Source organism: Neopelma chrysocephalum, unplaced genomic scaffold, assembly GCF_003984885.1.
Source record: "Neopelma chrysocephalum unplaced genomic scaffold, ASM398488v2 Primary Assembly neopelma1_75, whole genome shotgun sequence".
In the NCBI taxonomy this organism is placed as follows: Eukaryota; Metazoa; Chordata; class Aves; order Passeriformes; family Pipridae; genus Neopelma; species Neopelma chrysocephalum.
This window is the reverse complement of record NW_020897736.1, coordinates 4,342,605-4,365,374: the sequence shown is the minus strand read 5'-3', so window position 1 is coordinate 4,365,374 and position 22,770 is coordinate 4,342,605. Positions and strand designations below refer to the sequence as shown.

Here is a 22,770-nt window from a genome sequence, read left to right as displayed (position 1 = left end):
CTTTCCTTAACACCTTTGGAATTTCATACCTTCTTACCCCCTTACCACTTATTTTACTTTGTAGTTGGTACTTTCCCCTGAAGTTTGGAGGTCTACCTACTACTGTATAGTGTCCCTTTTCCCATAAAATCTCAAGTTGGGTATACTTCACAGAAGGATAGAGATACACAGCCACATATATATATTTCAGTCATTCATCCTTAAAACTTGCTGTCAAAGCCATTCTTCTGTTGTTGGAACTCTGTTCTCATGTTTCCCTTTGTTCTTTGGGAGTTGCTAAGATTTCCCATTGAAATTTATTTTGCTCTTTTGTGCAGATTCAGTCCTGTCTCCCACAGTGTGGATGGCTTACAATGGAGGCGCTGGTAACCTGGCAGTGATACAGGAGCACATTACTTGCAGCTGTAGTGAGATTTCACCCAGCATTCTGAAGCAGAGTACTTCACACTTCCAAATTAATCATGTTTCTCTCTGTTCTTGTTGCTTGGGTAAATATTTCACTGTTATGTAGACTTGGGCAGTGATCTATGTGAGAACCAATGTTCTTAATTTCCTTCTTGAACAGGCTTACCTACCAAGCAAGCTTTTAAGCCTGATGCCTTTTTCACACTTGATAAAATGAGTCTGTTTCCATCATGTAGCATTGCTTCTTTATAAATCTGAATACAAGTAAAGAAATTCATGTCTATTGCCAAATGTTCTGGCTGAATGCCATCCCTGGTGTTCTGGCTTCATCCAGATGACGAATGTTCCCTGTCAGCCTGCAGCCTAGTGAGAGGGGACAATGGTACAGAAATACTGTAATTATCTAATCAACTTTGCTTAGAATGTTAAGCAAATGCAATTCTTTAATACTCTGGCTTTACTATAGCTGTTAATTACCATGTGCAAATGCAATTTGTACAGCAAAACCAAGTAGAGGAAACATTCACTTTTAAGTTACTTTACTCCCCTCTAGTGGTCTTATACCACACGTACATTTATGTAACACTTCATCACCATACATTTAAAGGCAGTGTTAGTATTCTATAAAAACTAAAAGTCTACTGGTAACTTCTCCTTCCTTCTGCTCATCTTCTCTTTCTATAGAGAAACCAGTTCAGTGACTGGGATTCTCGCCAATGTAACTCTGTAAGTGAACTTGTTCTTTATATATTGACTTTAATTAAAGGCCAAACTTCACCCACAGCTTTAAAATCAGGACGTGCAGAAAAATCTCAAAGCTATGTACCAAACGTTTATTTTCTGTGCCCTCAAAGGTGTCCACAAGGGGTGTTGGTGTGAATGTCATAGTGACCTAAACTGCAGCCAAGGCTGTAGAAAGACCAGCAGAGCCCAGTCCCATCTGCAGTGTTGCTGTTTGTGTGTTCTCTGGCACGTGCCAGTTTTGGTGAGCGACTAATGCTGTTTGGGCCTGTGGAAGTTGTGGGACATATGGAGTCTGTCAAATGACTTGCCAGTTGGCCATTTTGTGTACTCTGCAGCTTTCATAGGTGGAAAACAGGCAAGACCCTACAGGATCGGAATGGAAACTTCTATTTTTCCAGTATTTCCCTGGTTCTTCGCTCAAGTTACTGATGTTGTAATCAACACTATCCAGGTGTGTGGCACAGGCTTCATTTAGCAATAGTTAATGGGTAAGTTCTTGGCTAAATTTTTCTTTGCTTCCTGGAGTCTGTATTTTAAAGGTTTTGAAATTACTTGCTAATACCATGTCTTGGAGAAGACAGGGTAACCCATAGGATGTTTTCTGCTCAGACACAGCGTATTAAGAAAAATGTAGATGGAGAATTCACTTTTCAGAAGCTAGTTGCTCTTTTCAAACTACCCACTAGTAACTTTTCCATTTTCTTCTAGAATGGTTTGGACTAATGTTTCGAAGAAAAGAAAGGGGAATAAAAGGAGTACAGAGTCAATAAAGAAAATGTTGACAATTTTCCATTTGAAAAAATACAGCTCTCCTAAAATACTTCACAAAATTGTGTTTGTCTTCAGATTTAGTTATGGAAGAAAAATGGAAACATTCCAAGAATCAAAGCATTTTAACACTCTTTGAGTGGAACCTTTTGTTTTTGAAATGAGTCTTGGTTTGTAAAGTTTTGCAGCTCTAAAAAGTCAAAATTGAAATGAAACAGTTTAGGAGATCCAAACCCGGCCTTTTTTCCACATGATTTTTCTTTTGTGGAAAACTTAAGTATCTCAGTTTCCTTCCAAACTGGAAGGAAACCAAATGTGAAAAGTAAAATCCTTCATAAAACGTAACTCCTGTCTTCCTGCAGTGCTCTTACAAGAGATTATTTGCCTGTGTCAGCGATGCATGTTATAATGACCAATAGCTGGGGAAACTATTTCCTACGCTTCTCAAGATTGTTCCCTTTAGGTCATTAGCAGATAGTTCTAATAAACATGAGCTGAACCAGTAGAGGCTTTGACTCTATTTATCACTGCGGATGTCTGAGCAGTCCCTGTGGGAAGCTGTGACCAATTCATCAGCCAGGGAGTTTAACTTGTTCTTAAACTCTTCTCTTGAACAGCAGTGTCAACAGTCAAACTAAATCAAAATCCTTCCCATGTACACATGTAGGAAACAGGTAAGATATGTAATGTTGAAGTAAAATTATCGGTAGGGCTGTAAAAAGCACACAAGCAGGCAGCTGGTGCAGAAGTTTCTTTACTCAAATGAGCTGGCAGGCCCTGCCTTTGGGAGTGCATGGGCCTGAGCAGGGCAGGATCCACTGCTGCTTGGGCATCCTGCCTGACCCCTGGCAATTCTGCAGGTGGCCCCAACCCAGCTCTGCTAGTCCAGCACTGCAGTGCAGGCACTGGGGCTTGATAGATGGGACAAGTTTCCCTGCCTCCTTTGGTGGCATTGCTATTATTCTTGTTTGTGGGTTCCATTTGTTAACTCTCTGCATCGAGTCTGTGTAGGAGTCTCACAACCTTGCAATTCCAGGCATGCATATGCTCCAGTACCTTCCTCTAAGGAGCAGATGTGATTATTTAAGAGCTTAACACAGCTTAACACGTGAGTCAAAGTAGGACTTCTGGGTTCTTGTGCTTAGGAGAACAGGGAAATTGGCCAGTATGAATTCAGACTTAATGATTCTAGGTCTCCAAAACAGAGAAAATCTATTGAAACACTGTGCCCCAGTGGAAGTATTAGAGAGGAAGTGATTGAATAGATTCCAATATGAAGCTTGTGATCCCAGTACCCCTACTCGTCAGAGCACAGGGTCATGGAGTGTTTGAGGATGACAAGGAGCTCTGGAGGCCATCTGGTCCCACCCCCACTGCATAAGCAGGGCCACCTAGAGCCAGTTGCCCAGGGTTTTGAATATCTCCACGGGTGGAGGCTCTACAACCTCTATGGCACGACATGTTCCAGTGCTCAGCCACCTGCACAAACCTGTGTAACAGAACACCCCTGCTGGGTATGGTTGAGGTAAGGCAGGTCCCTTTTACTTTGTTGGGCCCACTTAGATTTAGTGAATGAGTTCCTACCAGATTCACAGAATCACAGGATGGCTGAGGCTGGTTGGACCATAAGCTGTTGTCAAGGCCCCAGCAGTTTATGTATTTTTCCTACAGCTTCTGCCTTTTAGGTCAGCATGCTTCCTACCCTTGAAATATGTGTTAAGATGTTATTAAATCTAGATGGGTAGAGCAGGGAGGATGGGGAGAAAACAGTTGTAGGGAAAAATTTGCTGCCATTACTTCAGCATGCAATAGGAAGAACAGTGAAAGAGGAGGAAGAACTCTATGATCTTGCTGTTACTGTGGATTGTCCTATGTGACACATTACTTTAAAATATTGCTAGAAGTCAGCTCTGCATTTCTTCTGGGAAGTTCACTGTTGTTACTGTCAGAAGCAGTGATATGACTGATAAGAAATATTTACTAAAATCCCTAATAATGGAACACATTCCCCCACCCTTATAATTATTCTTTTCCCTTTTTGTAGCTTCAGATGAATGAGACTGTTGACAAGGAAAACAGGTCTTAAAAATGGACGAAGCAAGGGGCCATATCCAAAAGCTGTATGATCCAGCTAGCGTAAATGAAGTTCTGGAGTCATCCAAGAAATGGACCACTTGCTGCACATGTTTCTGCCTTTCTGTCAGAGTGTCTTTACACCCCTGTTGCGGTTTGCCTAGACCTGGTGTTGAATGGCAGTGGTGAATTGTCCGGCGCTTGCTCTCTGTGCTGCTCATATGCTGCAATAGGCCAGTCTCACTTGGGGTTTCTGACAGCTTCTGGAACATGAACAACCTTATAAATTAAATCACCACACTGTCTGCTGAATGCTTTCTTGCCGAAGTGCTGGCAACTGTGGAACATATTTTGCTGATCATCTGAAGAACAGCAACTTGCACACCTGGCAGCTGTCAGACAGCAGTTTTCTTGAAGCACGGCTGTCTGCTGATAGCTCAGGAGAAGGGTTGAACAGTGCAGACTCACATCGGTTTATAGCTGGGATTTGCAGATTAACACACTGTTGTACTTCTCAGAATCTTCCTGGGCTAAATCCCACCTGCATTCTGCACAAATGGAAGAAATTTCTCATTCTTTCTTTCTACTCTAGTCCTTCAGTCACAGTTAAGACAGAGTTTAATTCCAAATGTGTTAGAAGAGCTCTCTTTTCCAGCATGGGTTTTGGTTAAGCACAGGATTAACATTTCCCATATTCTGGGTGTAGCCAGTGGCAGAATTGATAATATTCTCTTTAAAATATTTAAATTTTATTTTTTCTTGCAAATGGTACTATACAGTTTTTGACCACAGGAAAAGGAAGGACAGCTTGTGAAACAAACCCGTCAAAGCAGGGTAAGTAGCCACCAGGGCTGCCTAAGACAACCACCCTTAAAATGAAGTTTGTGATAGCCCTGGAGGGGACAGGGAAGGGTGGAAACCAAACAAAATAAAATAACACAGAAAAGGCTAATAAGATTTCAAGTGCTGAGATGACCTAAAAGAAGCAACTTTTTTCAGGATTCCATGGGGAATGACCATTGTTGGCACATGCACATCAGTGATCTACTGAACTGACACAATTGTACAGTTGTTTTTATAACACATTTAGCTCTGAATTTGTCCCTGTTGAACATGTGTATTAGAGCATGATACATATGTAAATTCTGATGGCTTACTTTTTAAAAGTTGGAGTAAATTCAAAAAGCAGTAATTTCTTGGTTTAGAGAACACTTCCAGGATTTCTCTTTGTATTTTCACTGTGCAGAGCTCTGAATATTTAGTCAGCAAGACTGCAGAGGCTTGTTGTTTTTTCACTGTTTGTGACAAAACCCCAGGTAAGTAAAGAGCCTCATGTATGGACCAGTGAATGCAGAGGACTGTGTATTTTGAAAAGGAGGAAAGGCTTTGCAGCCAATTGTATGGAAGGAATTGTTTCCAGTTCTCCATAATGCTTTTGAATCCATGTAATAGGCTGTTTTCAGAAACTTCACAGCTCTAGCTTAGCTTAACTGATGGAATAGCATTCACCACACCGAAGTCAGGGCATGTTCTGAAGTCCACTGAAATAAGTGGAGAGAAAAAATTATCTCAGGCTTGGACTAGGCTTGTAGTGCCAAAGGAAGTTTCTCCAGATCATTGCAGTGCAGGGAAACTCTGTTTTCCCAATAGTTTATCATAAAGTGTGTCCAGACTGGAGCCTCTGAAAGATTTCCTTATCTCAAAAAGGCAGCATGAATCTCCTTATTTACATCATCCACTTTTCATCCATAAAATTACATTTCCTTCCTTTTACTGATGAACAGGACTGGGAAAAGTCAGCCTTACTATATATCTATGTATCTATAGATAGATAGATATAGATGTCCTTTTTCCCAAGCATCTCCTGCCCATGAGTATTTTTCCTTGGCTCTCCCTCATGGGTGTCAGATGACATTTCCTCTGCTGACTCGGTGCCTGTTCGACCTCCGTTCTTATTCATCTGAAGTTATGTGGTATTTTTTTTGGTACTGAAAGGAGTTCACAAAGCTAGAAACAGTTTGTTCAACATCTTTATTTAAAATTTGTAAAGTGTCAAGACCTGTCACTTTAACAAAGAAATGTAGCAGACCAATCTCTTCTGAACTCCACCCCATTCATCACAGTAATAGCAATTTTGGGTGGACCTGGTGTTGATAATTTGTAAACCATTAGGGACAGTTTAGAGGCAGTAATTCCATTTTTTAAGAAAGCTTTAAAGATTTTTTTTAAACGTTGGAATTACTTTCCCCATTTAAATGTAATCTTAATAATTTGTACTAAAAACTGGTAGAAGTTACTGGATTTCAAGTGTTTCAGTTAATAAATTTTAACATATCCCGGTATTTTAATTTTCTTTGTAGGAGAGAAAAAAAGAGTTTTAAACCCCAAAAAACAGAGAGCTTTCTTCTTGTCCCTTCTCATTCCCACTTTGAGCCACAGCATGTAGAATCTGTTGCAACTTCCTACTCAAATAGCTTCTTTTACTTCATTTAGTCACTTGAGAAATGAATGTATTTTTGAATTAACTGCAATTATTATTTCCTGTTTCCTTACAAAGAAAGGCAACTTGACTGATTTGGATTATATAGATTCTTTATAGCTGTTTGTTTTAGGACACAATCAGTTTGCTGTGAGTTGAGTCAATACATCAATGAGAAGGGGCTAAATATGAAAGACAATAATCTATAAATTAACAGGAAGTTTCCTATTGATGTCTGTGGGCTGAGTGTACTCAGGTAACAGTACTGGAAGTGCACGATGCCATATATTGAAGATGTATGCATTAATAAATGGATCATGTTCTCTCCAGTGTGGTGCATAAAGAACCTTGAATCTGATGGACATTTTGAGGCAATGAAGACTGGCGGCTGAAACTTGTGAACCTGATAAAACAACGCCCCAGTGATTCTCAGTAAGTAAATTGTAATACTTTCAACAGACGAAGTGGGAGGGAAATCCCCAAATGATTTTATACCGGTAAGAAATTGCAGGCTCCAGATGAGGTTGCCTCACTTAGTTTACTGGTATCTAGAAAACCTGAGGAAATGAAGTCAGCCTTTGGAAAGTTACTGAATAAAGGAAAGTGCAGATCAGAGCTGTACTGAATTCTTTACTGGGCAGAGACTCATCCCTGTCCTACGTGAGTCACCGGTGCGCTTTTGCAGCAGAGGAGCTGTGTTAGTGGGAGTGCAACCAGTCAGTGCAGGGAAGTGATTCTTCCCCTCCTTTGGTACTTTAGAAACTGCATCTGCAGTAGTGTATCCAGCTCTGGCCACACTGGCACAAAAAAAACCCCAAAAAAAACAAAAAAAAACCTTCCACCCACTCCTAAACCCAAAAACCATTGAGACCTGCAGCAAGCCTGGCAGAGGGCCACCGCCATGGCTAGGGGCTGAAGCAGTGCTCTCTGAGCAGAGGGGTCATTCAAACTTAAGAAACAAAGGCTAAGGAGGATCTGACTGCTGTCTTCAGGGTATAGAGGAGATACAGCCTCTTGTGGGTGGTGAGCAGTGCTAGGATGAGGCACAGGCACAAATTCTAGGAATGGAAATTCCTACTAAGAATTAAGTTTATCACAGTGAGGTTTGTAAAACAATGGCATAGGTTACTCCAGGAAAGTGGAGTGTCCATCCTTGGAGGTATTCTGAACTCATCTGGATAGAGCCTGAGCAGCCTTCTCTTAAGTTGGCCCAGCTCAGAGCAGGGAACTGGACCGAGTGACCTCCACGAGTCCCTTCCAACTTAAATTCATCATTGATTCTATGAGAGCTGTATACAATGTCTCATAGTGTTATTTCTCAAAGGAAGGGCCTTGCAAATGGAATGTGGTGGGTTCAGAGTCTAATCCCTGGTCTCATTACCTATTTTATTATTTCGACTGCATCATGGGGCAACTCCCTATCAACCGAGACATCACATAGCCAGAGGAACACTAGGATAGAAAACAGAGGCAGAGACACCCAATCCCTTGCTGACAGTGTTTGAAGGAATGTAGGGCCTGATTCAGCTGTCTTTGTTGGAGTCAGTAGGGAATTGTGCATAAGTGAGAATTACAAGAAGAGGCTCTTGGTTACTGATTTCCACCCACTTGGAATGTATTAATTCAAATAAAAAGCTGTACCAATTTGCTTAATTTTTTAGGCTCAAAATTCACCCAGCAGTTGGCATTTTATGCTAATCCATGAAAATTGTTTCACTTTGCTTCTGAGTTTACAGGTGGGATTTAAGAGGTCATTGGGGACAAATGTAAGATTGAGGAAGCTCAGCTTGCAACTATTACTCTGGCAAAGTTCCCATTAAATTTGAAAGAGTTATAGCTGACAGAAAGTATTAGAATATATATCTCCTTTTCTTGCACTAAGGCTGGATTAAAATATTTATTTTGAAATCAAAAGCAATTGCTATGGTTAAACTAGGTTTTCTAGCAGTAAACATAGAATTAAATATATCACCATATGCATTGTGTTAGACTGGGATTAAAAAAAGTATTCTGCTGTATTTTAGTTATATTTCTATTCAGCACGAGTCTTATAAAAATAAAATTGTGTTTCCCCTTCCTGAAAGAAAGAATGGAAGTCATAGGATTTCTTCTGGTTTAGTTATCTTTTCTGTAGGACCTCCATGAGTAACTCTGATAATATAATCTCATATTCCTTTAGGAAATGGAGATGTATGATAAGTTTCGCTCTTACAAGGTAAGGATTGATTTAAAATGAGATCTAGTTTTAGAAAAAAACCAACTATGAATGGGGTACAGAATTTTGTTAAAAAATAGTACTGAGAAGGGAGTGTCTGAATTAGGGCTCTCTTGAGTTTCCTTGTACTTTCTTTGTCACTGATACTGAAGAATCCAAGTGTTTTAATGGAGTAAGAACATCTGTTTCATTCAGATCTTAGTAAGGACAAATCTGCAATTTTTGGTGGGGTAATATAAAAGTTTGCCTTGTTCTTGTAAATTAAAAGTATTATTTTGATTAGAACAACATAAGCTCTGTGCTAAAATTATTCCATAGAGGTATAAGTAGGAGAGATATATTCTGAATGTAAGAAAATGTAATAGGTTTATGCTCATCTGGGATACAACTGAGCTAAAATACTGTAATTGCCCCAGAAGCACTGGGCCTATAAAGTCTGAGCCAAGAAAGACCTTTTATTTCTTATATTACAGAAACATTAGCCCAACACTTTGCACAGTATCACAAATTATGGAATTATATGTTAATGTAGGTTGGATTTCCTCCTCCATCACTATAAATTCAGCTGACAGATAAATAAAACCATTTGTAAAAATGAAATAAAAGTCTTGAGTGAAATATGTCCCTTAAAAGCTATCATTAACAGATTCCATAGCTACTTATCACAGCTTGTCTGACCAAACAGCATTAAGAAAAATGGGTGACAGTTTGTTTTATTTTGAGTTCCTAATTTTTATTTTTATTTTTATTTTAGATTTAAACCAGCTGATTGGTTGTCTGAATGTAATTACTGTTTGTGCTAGTAACATACTTAAAAAAATACACACACCAAAACTTTCCCACACTATTTGTTTTCATTGGCACAATCAAGGCTCTCTTAATAAAGAAATATGTAAGATGGACGTACTTATTTTTGCTCACTTTAGTTAGAGTAAATTTACAGATTAAAAAAATGCAATTATTGCAAAAATTCATATAAATTGAAATAATAAAAAAAAAAACCCACTTCACGAAATGAACTCCCAACTCTATCACAGTATCTAGTGATAAGATTCTTTTTGTTTGCAACAGTTCAGAGAAATTTGCCTAAAATATGACAATTCTGCTAAGCATCCTTCAAGAGGAGAGGAAGGAGATGTGTGAGATGAAGAGGACTGGCCAACTAAAGGCCAGGAAGGAGGGAGACCAGTCCTTTGCATCACTGCTGCTGAGCACACAGGTCACCAGCACTGAAAATTTCAGTTCAGTATTTTTAGGGACACCAAACAGAACAAATAGGTCTGTCTCTGAGAATCAGTTAAATTTTCATAATTTAGTCACGGTATAAAATGATTTATGTACATGATGTTGATAAGCACAGGGAGATGCACTAAGGCATGGTTAGCTAGTAGCATGTCTTTTCCTAGAGGAATGTACTGGACTTGATTTAAAGTGTGTTCATGTAGTTATGTAAATATTTAGGATCATTGTTTCTCAGCTGATACCTAATTGCAAAGGGTAATCTATGTCTTTTCTATCATTTCCTCTTATAATCAATCTACCTGTAATTATCATTCCTGGATTTTGGGCCCTGCTACCACAATCCATGCCATCTACATTGTCCAAAACACAGCTATAGGATCCTCAAAATCACCTGGAAGAATCATAATTGAGAAAAAAATAGTTGCTTAATTGTTATGGAAAATTCCCCTGTGCATGTTGTCATATGCCTTGGTTTTGGTGTCTTTTATTTCTGGGTTAGATTCCATGGTTTGATCAAGGAACTCAAATATCACTGAGCTTCTGAATCTTGGTTAGTCTAAGAGTTTATCTTTCTGTTTGTCACGGGAGATGGTGATCAACTGGATCATCAGAATTGCTTTTTTGTTGCTATTTTCTTTCCCCTTGAGTGAAACTTTGAGTGGATGACAAGTGTTTTGGAGGCCATATAGAAATCTGTTTGTCTAGATGTTCTTCAGAGTCCAAATGTTTGCAAAGACTCAAGTGGCTGTGGGAAAGCCACTTATTAGCTGCTCTGTTCAGCAGCAGAGAGCAGAAGTTGTTTTAAGGCTTTTGTTTGTGACAGTGTATTTTTCTGGTGGTTTGAAAACCCAGGTGGGCACTATTTTAAAGTTGTCAACAATATAAGTACTTGTAATATATAAGCATATTCTTTAAAATGACACACCAGAAGTTGATGATGTGCTACATATTTCACTAGATTAATGAACAGACAGCCCACATATCATGTAACATTACTTCATATAGTGTAATCCACATTTCTGCAACCATGCAAGATACCAAAAAATAAATCATAAAATGTCCTAGAAGATATGAGAAAGTCACCCCATTAGCCTGTGACAGAGACTAGATATTTTTCTGGTAGCTCATCCAGAAAATTAAAGCGGTTGAGACAGAAAATGTTGAAGCCTAAAGAATGTTTGAGTAAATAGTAACCAAGAATTCCTTTCATAACTCACTTTTGTTTACTGGTAAATTCTATCTTCACATTATAAACATAATTAGTAAATATCTGACAATATTTTTTGCAGTGGTTTGGTTTAAACATATTTACCTTTTATATTCACTAAATAAATGTTTAGATTTTGCTGTACCCACAAATGAGAGTGAAGGAAGAGAATTGTATATCAAGGTACTGCATGTCCTGAATTTCTTAATAGAAGGGACAATTACTACCACCTTTATCCTGGTCTCTTGGTTTCTGAGCAAGTTTTAATTTGACACTGCAAAAAAACCTCCCAAAATCCTTTAAACAATGCTGTATTGTCTCTTCAACAAGCATAAACATAAAAAAAAATGTTATCTTTGTCTGCCTATTTGTCAGACAAACAAGAAAAACTTTGAAAAATCCAATTCCTATTTATCCAGCTGGATTGTAGGAGGAAAATCAACATTTTGCATTAATCACAACCCCTAATTTCTATTTCCGTGGTGCAAACTGCAAATCAGTAATACTCTCCTTGCAGAATTGAAGTTCATTCCCTTGCTTTATTTTGTACAAGTTACAAGAAAATGGTATAAGGTGTGGATTGCTACTGTCTTGAGCCTTGTTCAGAGACACTGAAGAGGCATATTCTGTATCCCATCACTTCCTTCTCGGGCCAATATCTCATAGTATTTCACTGTGCATCTACATTTTACCTGTATACTAAGTGTCCATCTGTAAGTTTTCATGTTAAACTGTTAAACAGTGGCATTGAAATGGTCAAAATCAAATTACTGTTTTGTAATTTGCAGAATCTACCACTTCTCTTGATGATGACAATCAGCGAAAAGGACTAGAAAGCTGTTATTGTGGTGAGTACATAGTTCAAATACTTCTATGTATGCTTAGAAGGATAATGCATATTTATACATGCAATATATAAACTGCTAACTGATTCAAACAATATATTTTAAATAGCTTCTGCCATATCTTATGTCACCATTACATTTCAGCTGTAAACAAAGATTGGTACTAGGATATCTTACGTGGTACTTCCTTTCTTCCTGATACTGTATTAGTGGCAGAATACACCATGCATTTATCTTTGGGCAGCGTGGTTTGGCAGCTGCTGTGGGTGGGTGGTCAGATGTTTGCTTATAAAATTGTCCAGCTGAGCTTTTGCAACATCAGTTCAATAATACACTCACTATCAGCACCTGCCTGAAACTAACAAAAAATGAGAACACTTGCAAACTGGGAAATCCAACATTTCTGCCAAAATATTTCTATGTGAGGAGCAGCACAATGCATAAGTATCATTTACTTTCAGTCTAATCAGTTTGCTTTTTTTGTTTGTTTTGTGTATGTTGAAATGGGATAATCCTGGTACAGAGCTACTTGACAGGAGCATATAGAATCTGGGCTTGAACTCTGTGTTGTACTGTGTGTGTCTCCCTCTGCCACCCCCAATTATTTTGGTATTAAAACTTTCTGCCTTTCAGGGGGTGATAGTGGTTTGCTCTTCAGGATTTCTAAATCAACCCAGAAGCATAAATAAAACCTGCAGGGCTTCTCTTCCTTTCCTCGACAAGGATGAGGCAGTCATTTGTTCTGGAGGTGGCTGTAGAGATTTAGGAGTATGTGCGGAAGAGCTCGGTGCCTCGGTGTCTGTGCCATGCCCGTTACTAGAAAGTGCATTATTCACTTTGCAGCAGCCTCTAAGGTAAAGGAACGTCCTTGCTGTTTTTCCTTATAAGGGAAACAGATACTTTCATGGGTTTTTCCACAAGCCATAGATGTAAAATGCTGCACCTCTAGCAGATAGGTATAGAGAGAGATAAGCGCGCATATATATATATATATGCCTTTAGACGGAGGCATAGGCGTCCACTTCCTTCGGTTCCCCCCGGTGCTGCCTTACACACTTGGCTCAGCATTCCGGCTCCCCCAGGCTCTGATGCTTCTGCCGCCGAGTGAGCCGGGGACCCGCGGGGTAACCCGAGCTGGCAGCGCTGCCTCCGCAGCGGAGGGAAGGGAGGGAGGCGGCAGCGCCCCGTCCTCCCGGGCAGGACCGCGCTCTCCCCGCGGCTCCCGGGGCGCCTCCCGGGGCCGAGCATCCCGCCGGCCGCAGGTGACCCGCCGCGGGGCGAGCCGGGGACTGCCGCGGCACCGCCGGGAGCCCCCGGGATAGCGGCTCGGGGGTGGGGGGACATTTTTATTCCCCTCTCTCTCGCGAGAAAGTGTTGGGCGGGCGATACTTGAAGAGGAGAGGGGGGGAGAGAGGAGGGGAAAAAGGAGGAGGAGGAGGAGGAGGAGGGAGGGGGCAGCTGGAGCCGCAGCTGGAGTAGCGGTGGGTGCAGCGGCCGCAGCTGGAACAGCAGCGGGAACGGCAGCCGGCGGCGGCGGCTCCAGCGGGTGCGCGCCCCTCGCAGCGGCTTCTCCCGGGGCGGGCGGGCTGGGCGCGGGTCCTGCCCGCGGCACCGCGGCCGCTGCGGCTCCAGCGCTGCCCGGCGCGGGGACCTGGGAGGGTTCATGCCCGGGGCGCACTTCCAGCCCCGGAGCGGCTTCGGGAGCGGCGGCGGCGGCGGCCGCGGGCGGTGCGGGAGCCCCCGCGGATGCTGCTGGAGGGGCAGCAGAGCCCGCGCGGCCCCGGGCAGCCCCTCGCCATCCCCCGCGGCCGCCGCCTCCCGCGGGCGGGATAGCGCCGGGACCGCTCGGGGGCAGGCGGCGAGGGGCGCGGGGCGGCCGCGGCTCCTTTTCCTCGGTGCCTAACTCCCTCCTTCTCCTCATTCCTCCCCTCGCAGCTCGCCTTGGAGAGGCTGGTCGGAGGCAGGACGACGGGGACCGGCGGACTTCGGCGGCGCAGAGGAGGCGGCGGCCGCTCGCAGCCCGGGGGCTCGGGGGACGCGATGTGGCGGGGGCGGCTGCTGGGGATCGCCCTGGGAGTTGCCGTGCTGTGGGCGTCCCAGGCGGGCGCCGCCGCCGCCGGGCACGGCGAGGGGGTGAGCGCCAAGGAGAGCCGGTCCAGCCGGGCCAAGAGGCGAGGGCACGGCGGCGGGCACGACGCGCTCAAAGGGTAGGTGCGGGGCTGAGCCGGCCCCTCCCCGGGCCGGGCACATCTGCCTGCGTGTGTGTGTGTGTGTGTGTGTCCATATCCAGTACCCCTTCACGGTGGGAGCTGGCGGCGGTGGCAGAGCTCCCTGACACCCCTTGGGGCTGCCCATGCCGAGGAGCACTTTGGGCTGGGGGGCGCCGGACACCGCCTGCAGCATCGCAGGGTAGTGCCAGGGCACGGAGCCCCGCCACCCTCCCGGAACCCCCCCGGGGGCAGGGTGCTGGATCCTCTGCGTGCTGCAGCCTTGCTTCACCTCTGGGTGGGCAATGCTCCATGAGGTTGAGCCGCAGCAGGGCAGAGGTTCCTGATTTATCTTCTAGGCAGGCCTTGGATAAAGGCACACTGTGGGCTTGTGCATTCCTCCTGCATCCCGTCCTTCTGCTTCACATAAAGCAGCATAGCGATGAGGCCCGGAGCCCACAGCATGCCCTTTCCATTAGCTGTCCTCTCTCATCTCCACCTTGAACCTTTGGTGATGGGCATCTTCTCTTGCTCTCAGCTGGACTGTCCAGCTCTCTAGTACTAATGTGAATGAGCCCAAACATACAGGAGTTTGATTTCTTATGAAACATTGTGGTACATGCTTAGCAGAGTGGTTTTTCTGAAGGGTACATCTGTGTCAGGCAAACTTTTCCCGATTCTGGTGGAACACCTTTCCAATGCAAAAATAGTTTTGAAGTCAGCCGAAAGGCACTGTGTGCATTTGCAGTTGAAAATCTAGTTCACTGTAAAGGTGAAAAGCTTGTACTATAGGAATAAAAGAGAGGTTTTCTTTTTCAGGTGTCCCAATGTGCCTTTTCAGCCCATACCCAGATTTTTTGGTGGTCAGGCAGAGGACAAATGCAGCAAGAATTATATTAAAATGGTTATGCTTCTGTAAGAGATGCAAGCTATTTTCTTTCTTTTCATCATTTCCTCGAAAAGGAGCTGTTACAACTTTATTGTTAGAGGCCTTGATGAATATGCTTTAACTTCCTCATACTTCTATAGTACTTTTTACCTATATTTGGATTTACAATCTTGGCTTTTTTAATGTTTGCCTGATTGGAAAAGGTTTACGTTTGTAGGTCCATATGCTGCAAAAATGGATGCAAGCTGTCAGCATTGTATTTCATGGATCTGATTTTGTAGGATTTCCTTATACCTTGTCACAGAAGAAATAGTTGGATAAAGGAGATCCAAAGTAGATGTGACAAAAACTAGGACGTGAGAAGGGTGTATAGTAAAGTTTGAGGGACTCATTGCAAGCAATAAAAGATGATAAGGAAAAAGATTTACCAGAAAGCACCTTTAGGGTGTTTTAATAAACTTCCTTGTTATAGAACTTTGAGTTAATATCAAACTAATAAACACCATTTTCCACCCAGTGTGTGCCAGCTCGCACACTGTGCTGACTTGGTGGAAGTCAGAGGCACATTAGCTGAGGATAAGATTTCTTTGGTGAATGTAACTGTTACTCTAAACTATGCTGTTTAGACAGTAGTAATAGTGCATCAAGGGATGATATTTCAAGTGTTAATTATTTTTGGAATTTAAAATGGGTTAGGGTAAGTAATCTTATGAGTTAATTCTTGTGTTTAACAGAAGCTTTCCATATTTTGTGTCCATATTACTTTGCAATAATTCTTCCTTTTGTTGTGTATTATCTATGAGTTATATATCTACTTAGGTATCTGCAAATCTGGAGATAATGGCAACATCAATATTAGATATTCTATATCTTGGTCAATTATTTGGAATGTTACAAACCTGGAGTGCCCCTCAGAAGCAGATTCTTGACAAGGATGTAATAATTTGCCAGATGATCTGAGATACAGTAGAGGCAAAACAAATTATTAGTTTGGTTTCTTTCTAGACCTTTTTATGTAACCCCAACTTGAGGCTGAGTGTAGAGTTCCCAGATTGTTTGGAGGACAGTCATTTTGATCATTGTTGGGTGAATTCTGCTGGATATTTCCAGTTTAGAAGTTGTGAGCACTTTCTTAGGTGTGGTACTGTACCGTACAATGTGAATAAAAAGAATTGTCATTTTAACAGACAAGGTTGGAATGAATTCTTTGGAAGGACAGATGGAAAACATATTTTGAATGTACAGGAACTGTATATACATTATTCATTGTAATTGGAGGACTGAAACACTAAAAATATGATTTTGCAAGAAGACATACTATTTTTTTAACTTGTTCATCATCACAAATACATTTGGGAATCTGATAGTTGTAATACAAGTCATAACAGATGCTGGGAAACTTTATTTTCATGTTATTGTAGTTGACTAAGACTTTTTTCCTCTTGCAATAAACTCTTGCACTGATTGTAAGGAGCACGGGGATACATTTTTAGAGAAAATCCTTTACATTTAAGCTTTTTGTGTGTTTGATTATAATGACTATTGGAAGTCTTTTAGCATTTGAAAGTATTGAGGTTAGTCTGTGTGTAAATACTGGTCTTGTACGTTAAAATGAAGAAGCCAAAGATCTGTTTCAATTCTTGTGACTTTTCCAACCTCACATTTTTTACTGCAAGCTGTTGATTGCAGGAGATGTTTGCTTTCCTCTGTGTGACCTTTGCCTCATTGTTTATGCCAGTGAGCTGTCCGAATGTATAACGTGATTCTAGAAGTATACTTTAATTTTAATTATTGTAAATTATTTGGAAATACCTCTTATGTGCTCATTTTAAGATTTTAAGCTTGCTGTTCATGCAGTTTAAATTGATCCAGCTATGAAGGCATTAGAGGTGAAATCCTGTAATGCCATCTGTGTTTGGCCTAAGGCAATGTATATTTATGTGCTGGTGCCTGATGCCTCTAAGTGATTAGAAAGCAATCAGAATAAAAGCAGTAATTAGGAAAAAATATAACTAGATTCTCCATTCATGGAAATGTTGCTGGAATCCATTGTGATTCAGCAAGTTAAAATAATAAGCTGCTACTGAGACACTTATCCTCTGGATCTCCAGAACTTTATCACAGATGTTACTGTACTGACTTATAAGGCATCAAGCCATTAAACACATGCTACCCCTTAAACACCTAACAATGTGGTGTCAAACTTCTGTAAGAAATAAACCCTACAAAACTGGCCACCAATGGGAAGTTCTTTCTAAACAATGTATACTCGAAGGCAACAATTTCTGTGTGTTTCAATCATTTGAATATAAAGTAAAAAACGATGTACTGGTGGTTTGATTGGTAGTTCTCTCAGTTCAAGAAGTATTGTGCTTAAAGATCTTAGAATTAATTAGGATTTCCCATTTTCTGATGATGCCAGACAATGACTTCAAACACTAATGAGTATCAGTCAGTTCTTAATATTTTAAGCAATGTTTGTCATGTTTATCAGTCTCTTCTCAGTATAATGGCCAAAGAAAGCAATAATTTGTCTAACAAATAGCAGAAGTTTTGAAAGAACTAAAATTTCTTCAAGATAGCTCAATCGTGACATGTTTCTAATTAAGAGACTAATTAAATGTATTCGTGCAAGAATGATTTAATTTCTTTGGTTTTAGTAAGTTGAAATGATAGTGAATATTGCAGAACAGAGTAGTTGGCTCCACAGTGATTCATATGAGTCTTGGACTAAAGCTATTCCACAGGGGATTGAGTTTTTTTGGACCAATTTCTTTTGGTTATCTCAAGTGAAAACCACAGGTTTACTGATATGCTTACTTGAGTAAAGCTGGTCGGATTTGACCCTTTTTATGCATTGGTGCTCCCTGAAATAGAATAAATCTTACAAATCTATAACATAATTCTAGTGTTCAGCTATATAATTAAGGCTTCTGGTTTTTGTTTTAAACCAATAATTACCACTAAAAGCCTGCTGAAGGAAAGCAGACTTTCTGTACTGGTAAATATTTGTTTATACTGAAAAAACCTCAAATATTTTTCTTGCCACTTGTGGCCCGCACACCTCCGGGCAGCTGCTGGTGCCACACCTTGTCCGTGGCACTCTGCAAGCAGGAGGCAGCCTGAATACTTGGAAATGTAAAACTTAATTAAAAAGAGATGGGGGTTGCTGTAATACCTGATGTGCTGGAGCACTCTCTTGGCTCCCAGGTGGCACAGCTGGCCTCCCTCCAGTCCTCTGTGCCTCACAGGGTAAAGCTTATATGGAGGGTGAAAAACTTCTGCACCAGCACATCCCAGTATAAAACCTGAAGTCCTTGGCAGTTACACGTAGTGTTAAGATTCTGCACCTCTCTGCACCTCTGCCAATGCTTGTGGTGCTGGTTTTTTGTTATTGCATGATCCTTGGAATTCTAGTTCTAGAGTGAAATGAATTCATAGATCTTGGCACTGTGTCCCATGTACATGTTTCCTTTCTTTCACTATGGTATGATTTGATACAGGTGTAACTTTCTCTGGGGAGTAGGAGGGATGGATGAGGAGTAGGGAAAACAAACAGAACCAAGCAAGAAGCCAGCACAGAACATATTCTGTGACTGGCAAAAGCTGTCATTAATGCTTGATGAAGGGCTAATATTTAAAGAGGGAGTAACACATTATTTTCAGTTCTGATCCCATAGATGTCTTCCCTTGGCTGCCACAATAGGTTTGGATTACATACTAATGCATACATACTGTCATTCTTGTTCTAGTTCCATGTTGTTCTTTGGCCTGAAGAAAAACTGTAGAAGGTAAATAATCTTCAGGGCTTCGTGGTCCTTGTACTCTCCATTTAGGTTTTTAAATCTTGTCATTTGGACACCATCTTTTTAAAAGGCACAACCTTCATCCCAATTCTGGTTTATCATTTATGGGGATAGACTTCTGGGCCTGTGGAGTTTGTAGTGCAGAATTAGGACTTAATTGATTTGGGGCATGACAGGGAAAATCCATCTAATGGTTAAAACTCTTGATGAGTACTGTTGTAGTCTGTCTTTCACTGGTGAGCCTCTGAGGCACATGTGATTGTAGCCAGTGTTCCCCAATGTCATCTTTTCTCATTTTGTATTGTGGCTGGACACAAATGGTTTTGAAGTGCCATGTGTCTCTCCTAAAATACATTAAAGAAATACTTTATTGCCATTTGATAAAAGTAGGTCACAAATAGAGCAAAGGGAGGAAAAAGGCTACAATAAACAGTGTAGCAGCATTCATGATGCACTGTATGCAACATGAGTGTTTTGGAAATGTTGTAAAATTGGCCTGGGAGTCTGAGAAGAAGCAGGTTTGCTGTGACCATGCACCACTTTGCCAGTGTTGAAGATCAGGAGGGCAAGATTGGATATAATTCTTTTCCTTTCTTCCCTTCTTTCTTATTTATTTATCTATTTTTGTCTGCACAGCTCTTGGCTGGCCTGATACACTGACCCAGATGCTGCTGGACCGGTCACAGCTGTGATGGGTTTGCACTTCATGTACAGAGCGAGTGGAGAATTTCACATCAGTTTTGTTACTTTGTGTCCCAGTGCAGGAAAGTGCAGTGCTGTCCTATCACCTGAGGAGTCCTGTGTAAGGCTGATTGTGGCTATGACTTAATTACTTGGCAGGTTAGAAACAGATTATCCTGCAGCTTGTACTCAGAAAGCAAGAGATGTCATGGATTGTACTTTGTGTCTTTGTGCTCCAGGTAATAATTTTCTTTTGTGGATTTGTTATGCAATTTTATAACCTTATGTGTGGTGCTGTCTTTCTGGAGACTTTCTGATCTCAGTTTGTTGGTATTTAGTTGAACATTGATGAGGACAGATGGTGTACTGTCTTTAGAAAGGAGGCATAAAGGGTTGGGGTGAAAAACAGAACAGCACCTGCAGAGAATGTGTCTGGTTGGAGCGGGGTGCAGTAATTTGCAGCTTGCAGGGCAGGTTTCCTGAGAGAATTGTTTGGAGGGGACATAAGAAACCTCTGGCTAAACTCAGCTGCACTTTCCTCAATCAAGAGCCTCCTGAAGAGTTATAAAAGTAGAGTTCTCCCTTGTTGTCAGCAAGCACGAGACACATTTTGTGTTCAGTGGTGGTTCCATAAGTTGTTGACCAGATCCAGTCGCATCTGGGTCTGTTTGCTGTGTTAACTGGGAGAGCTTCTACTCTGTGTGCAGCTTCACACAGCGGTGTCAGAACCTCTGCTGGGCTTCAGGATGCAGATTTGGAGTAAGCACAGGGCTGCTCTCAGTGTATTTGGGAGCAACGGGAGGATCACTGGGTTACGGTTTGGCAGGGACAGTCCATCTGTCAGCTTCATTTACAGTCATCCTTATCGGATAAAATTGCAGCTTCTGTTTTCCTGTAAGCTTGTTTTCCTTTCCTGTGGTGTGTTTCTCAGCAGTGCTGCTCACTTAGGACAGTCTTTGTCATTTGTCTTCCATCCTACAAACTTGAATGTTTAGTGTGTGAACTTCACTACGAGTTTTGACAAGGTTCACTTTAAATACGTTCATGGGCTCAAGCAACTGTGATTATTAGAATAGTGGTACCCAAAATGAAAGATCCCAAATATTTAGCTACATGGATCACCAGGAAAACTTCCTCTTGGTAGAAATGTGGTAGATATTGGATCATAGGAGGCCATCTCTACTTAAACAAGGCTTTAGGAGCTTGAGATCTTTGAATGTGAATATAGAAATAGTAAGAAATGAATCATTAGCAATAAGATTGTCTTCCATCTCATTGCTTTTCTTCATCTGCCTGCTGAACCCTACAGATGAAGAGGATAGAAATGCATGTCTGTCACTTTGGTCTCACTCCTCAGACCCAGTGAATATATTTGTAGAATGGAACAATTGTGGCCTGGAGTGTTTCTGATTAACCATTGCACTGTGCTGGAAAAGATATTTGTAGCTTTTTGATCTTGTATTGTGAATGTCTCCTTTGCTTGTTTTCTCATCCACTCTGACTTTCCCACTCAGTTTTGTTTACTTATTTTAGGATTTCAGACCTACTGAACAGCCTCATTCATGCTAAGATTGGTGTGCAGATAGAGGCATGAGGAGAATAATTTGCTTTTTTGTGACAGTTCAGTAAAGTTGGGCTCTTCTTTGGAAGGTACACTGGGATGTGAAATGTAGCCTGTCAAATTAAAACCTCTGCCTTCTGGTTTTGCTTATAGATCTTCACTGAAGTATGAAGGAGTTCTAGCTTTTATCTAGAAGAATATTTTGAATGTTGACTTGCTGGAGAATCTGTTGTTTTCCTTTCTACTTCTCATTTTATGAAATGATTCATGACCATTAAAGCCTCAGAAATACCAAATGAAAGCCACAGTTCTTTTGTCTACAGTTTTAATCATTTTCATCCTCTTTTTCAAGCTTCCCTCTCTCTCATGTTTTGCTGGAGGACATCAGAATATCCAGTGATGTTCAGCTGAGGTTTCAAACTAAAATTTGTTTCCTTTCAGGAACATTATTTCCTGTCTCTTTTCTCCTTCTTTGTTTTTCCCACTAATTTTCCATCTTTTTCTATTCCTTGTATACAGAGTAAATTACTAATGTCTGCTAGGGACAAAGGTGAACTAAAAGAGTGGGGTCCATATCAGCAGGGTTTTCCCGTTTCCTTATGGCAGAGGTGCAGGTAACGGACCTTTTGAAAACGTGGAATCACTGTCCCAGTGAGGAGAAAGGCAGAGGGTTGATTACAGTGTGTAGTCAAGGGAGGAGGAGAAACACTGATATATTACCTAAAATAAATCTTCCAGTAGCCTAAGGGAGAGCACTTAACACACAAGTTAATAGCATTGCTTGACACCTCAGGGCGTTCACTGACAAGTACTGATGGAAAGGTCAGGTTTAAGAGGCTCCCTAAAGGATTGTGTTTCCTTCATGGTGGGAATGGTGGGTGGCACCAGCACATCCCACAACCTCCAGGAAATCCTCAACAAGGGGCTGGTTAGGCCTGGCTTTGGCTGGCCAGGTGTGCTGCTGCTCATCTTGGTGCACAGTGCAGACTGGCAGAAATCCTGAGCTCTCCTCCGTGTTTTCCCTTGGGAAATTGTTAGAGGTTTACCTCTATTGATAGCCATTAGCATCTACATGGTGAGTGTGGGAAGTAGAGCAGGAGATGGGAAGTGGTCTTTCCTTGTTGTCCTGTTGGAAGTGACATCTGGAGAGCTAAGGAGCTAAGCATTGTCCTAGCCCACAGTTACATCCATTTCCCATGGGATGCTGTTTAGTGCTACCAGGGTAGAAAAGGCTATGATTGCTTGTCCTCTGAAAATACTTTTTTTTGTGTGTGTGTGTGTGTTTATTTGTTTGTTTTAAGAAAGTACCTGACAGATCTCTCCCGCTTTCCCTCTGTACTTGTCTGGCCCAGCAGATAGTTTCTTGTGGTGGCATACTTGTACTTTATGTGTCTTACCCAGCCATGTAGATTGGGTTTTGAACTGGACCCGTTGACATTCTCAAGTGGAACAATGAAGGAATACATGCCAGAAACGCGTCTGTCCCTGGCTCTGAATGAGAACAATGCCTGGCTGTCAGGTTAGATGAGCGTGTCCCTGCAAAAGACATGGTCACATTTCCAGAGCAAGTGCGGAAGAATTCACTTAATGTCAAATGCTGTTGTTGGATTGCTGTATTTAGCTGTCACAGTGTGTGATGGAGGTTGGG

At 41.6% G+C, this 22,770-nt stretch overlaps 1 protein-coding gene across 3 annotated transcripts in view; it reads left to right on the top strand.

Moving 5' to 3' along the window:
• The first annotated feature begins 14,003 nt into the window (after nt 1–14,003).
• The window catches only part of FBN1 (fibrillin 1), a 147,916-nt gene continuing 139,149 nt past the window's right edge, over nt 14,004–22,770 (top strand). For all 3 annotated transcript variants that reach the window (XR_003535056.1, XM_027688753.1, XM_027688754.1), the window contains exon 1: nt 14,004–14,185. Coding sequence is in view for 2 of the 3 variants with exons in the window: in XM_027688753.1 (XP_027544554.1) it covers nt 14,019–14,185 (167 nt within the window). In the remaining variant the exon portion in view is untranslated. The remainder of the gene's footprint in view (nt 14,186–22,770) is intronic.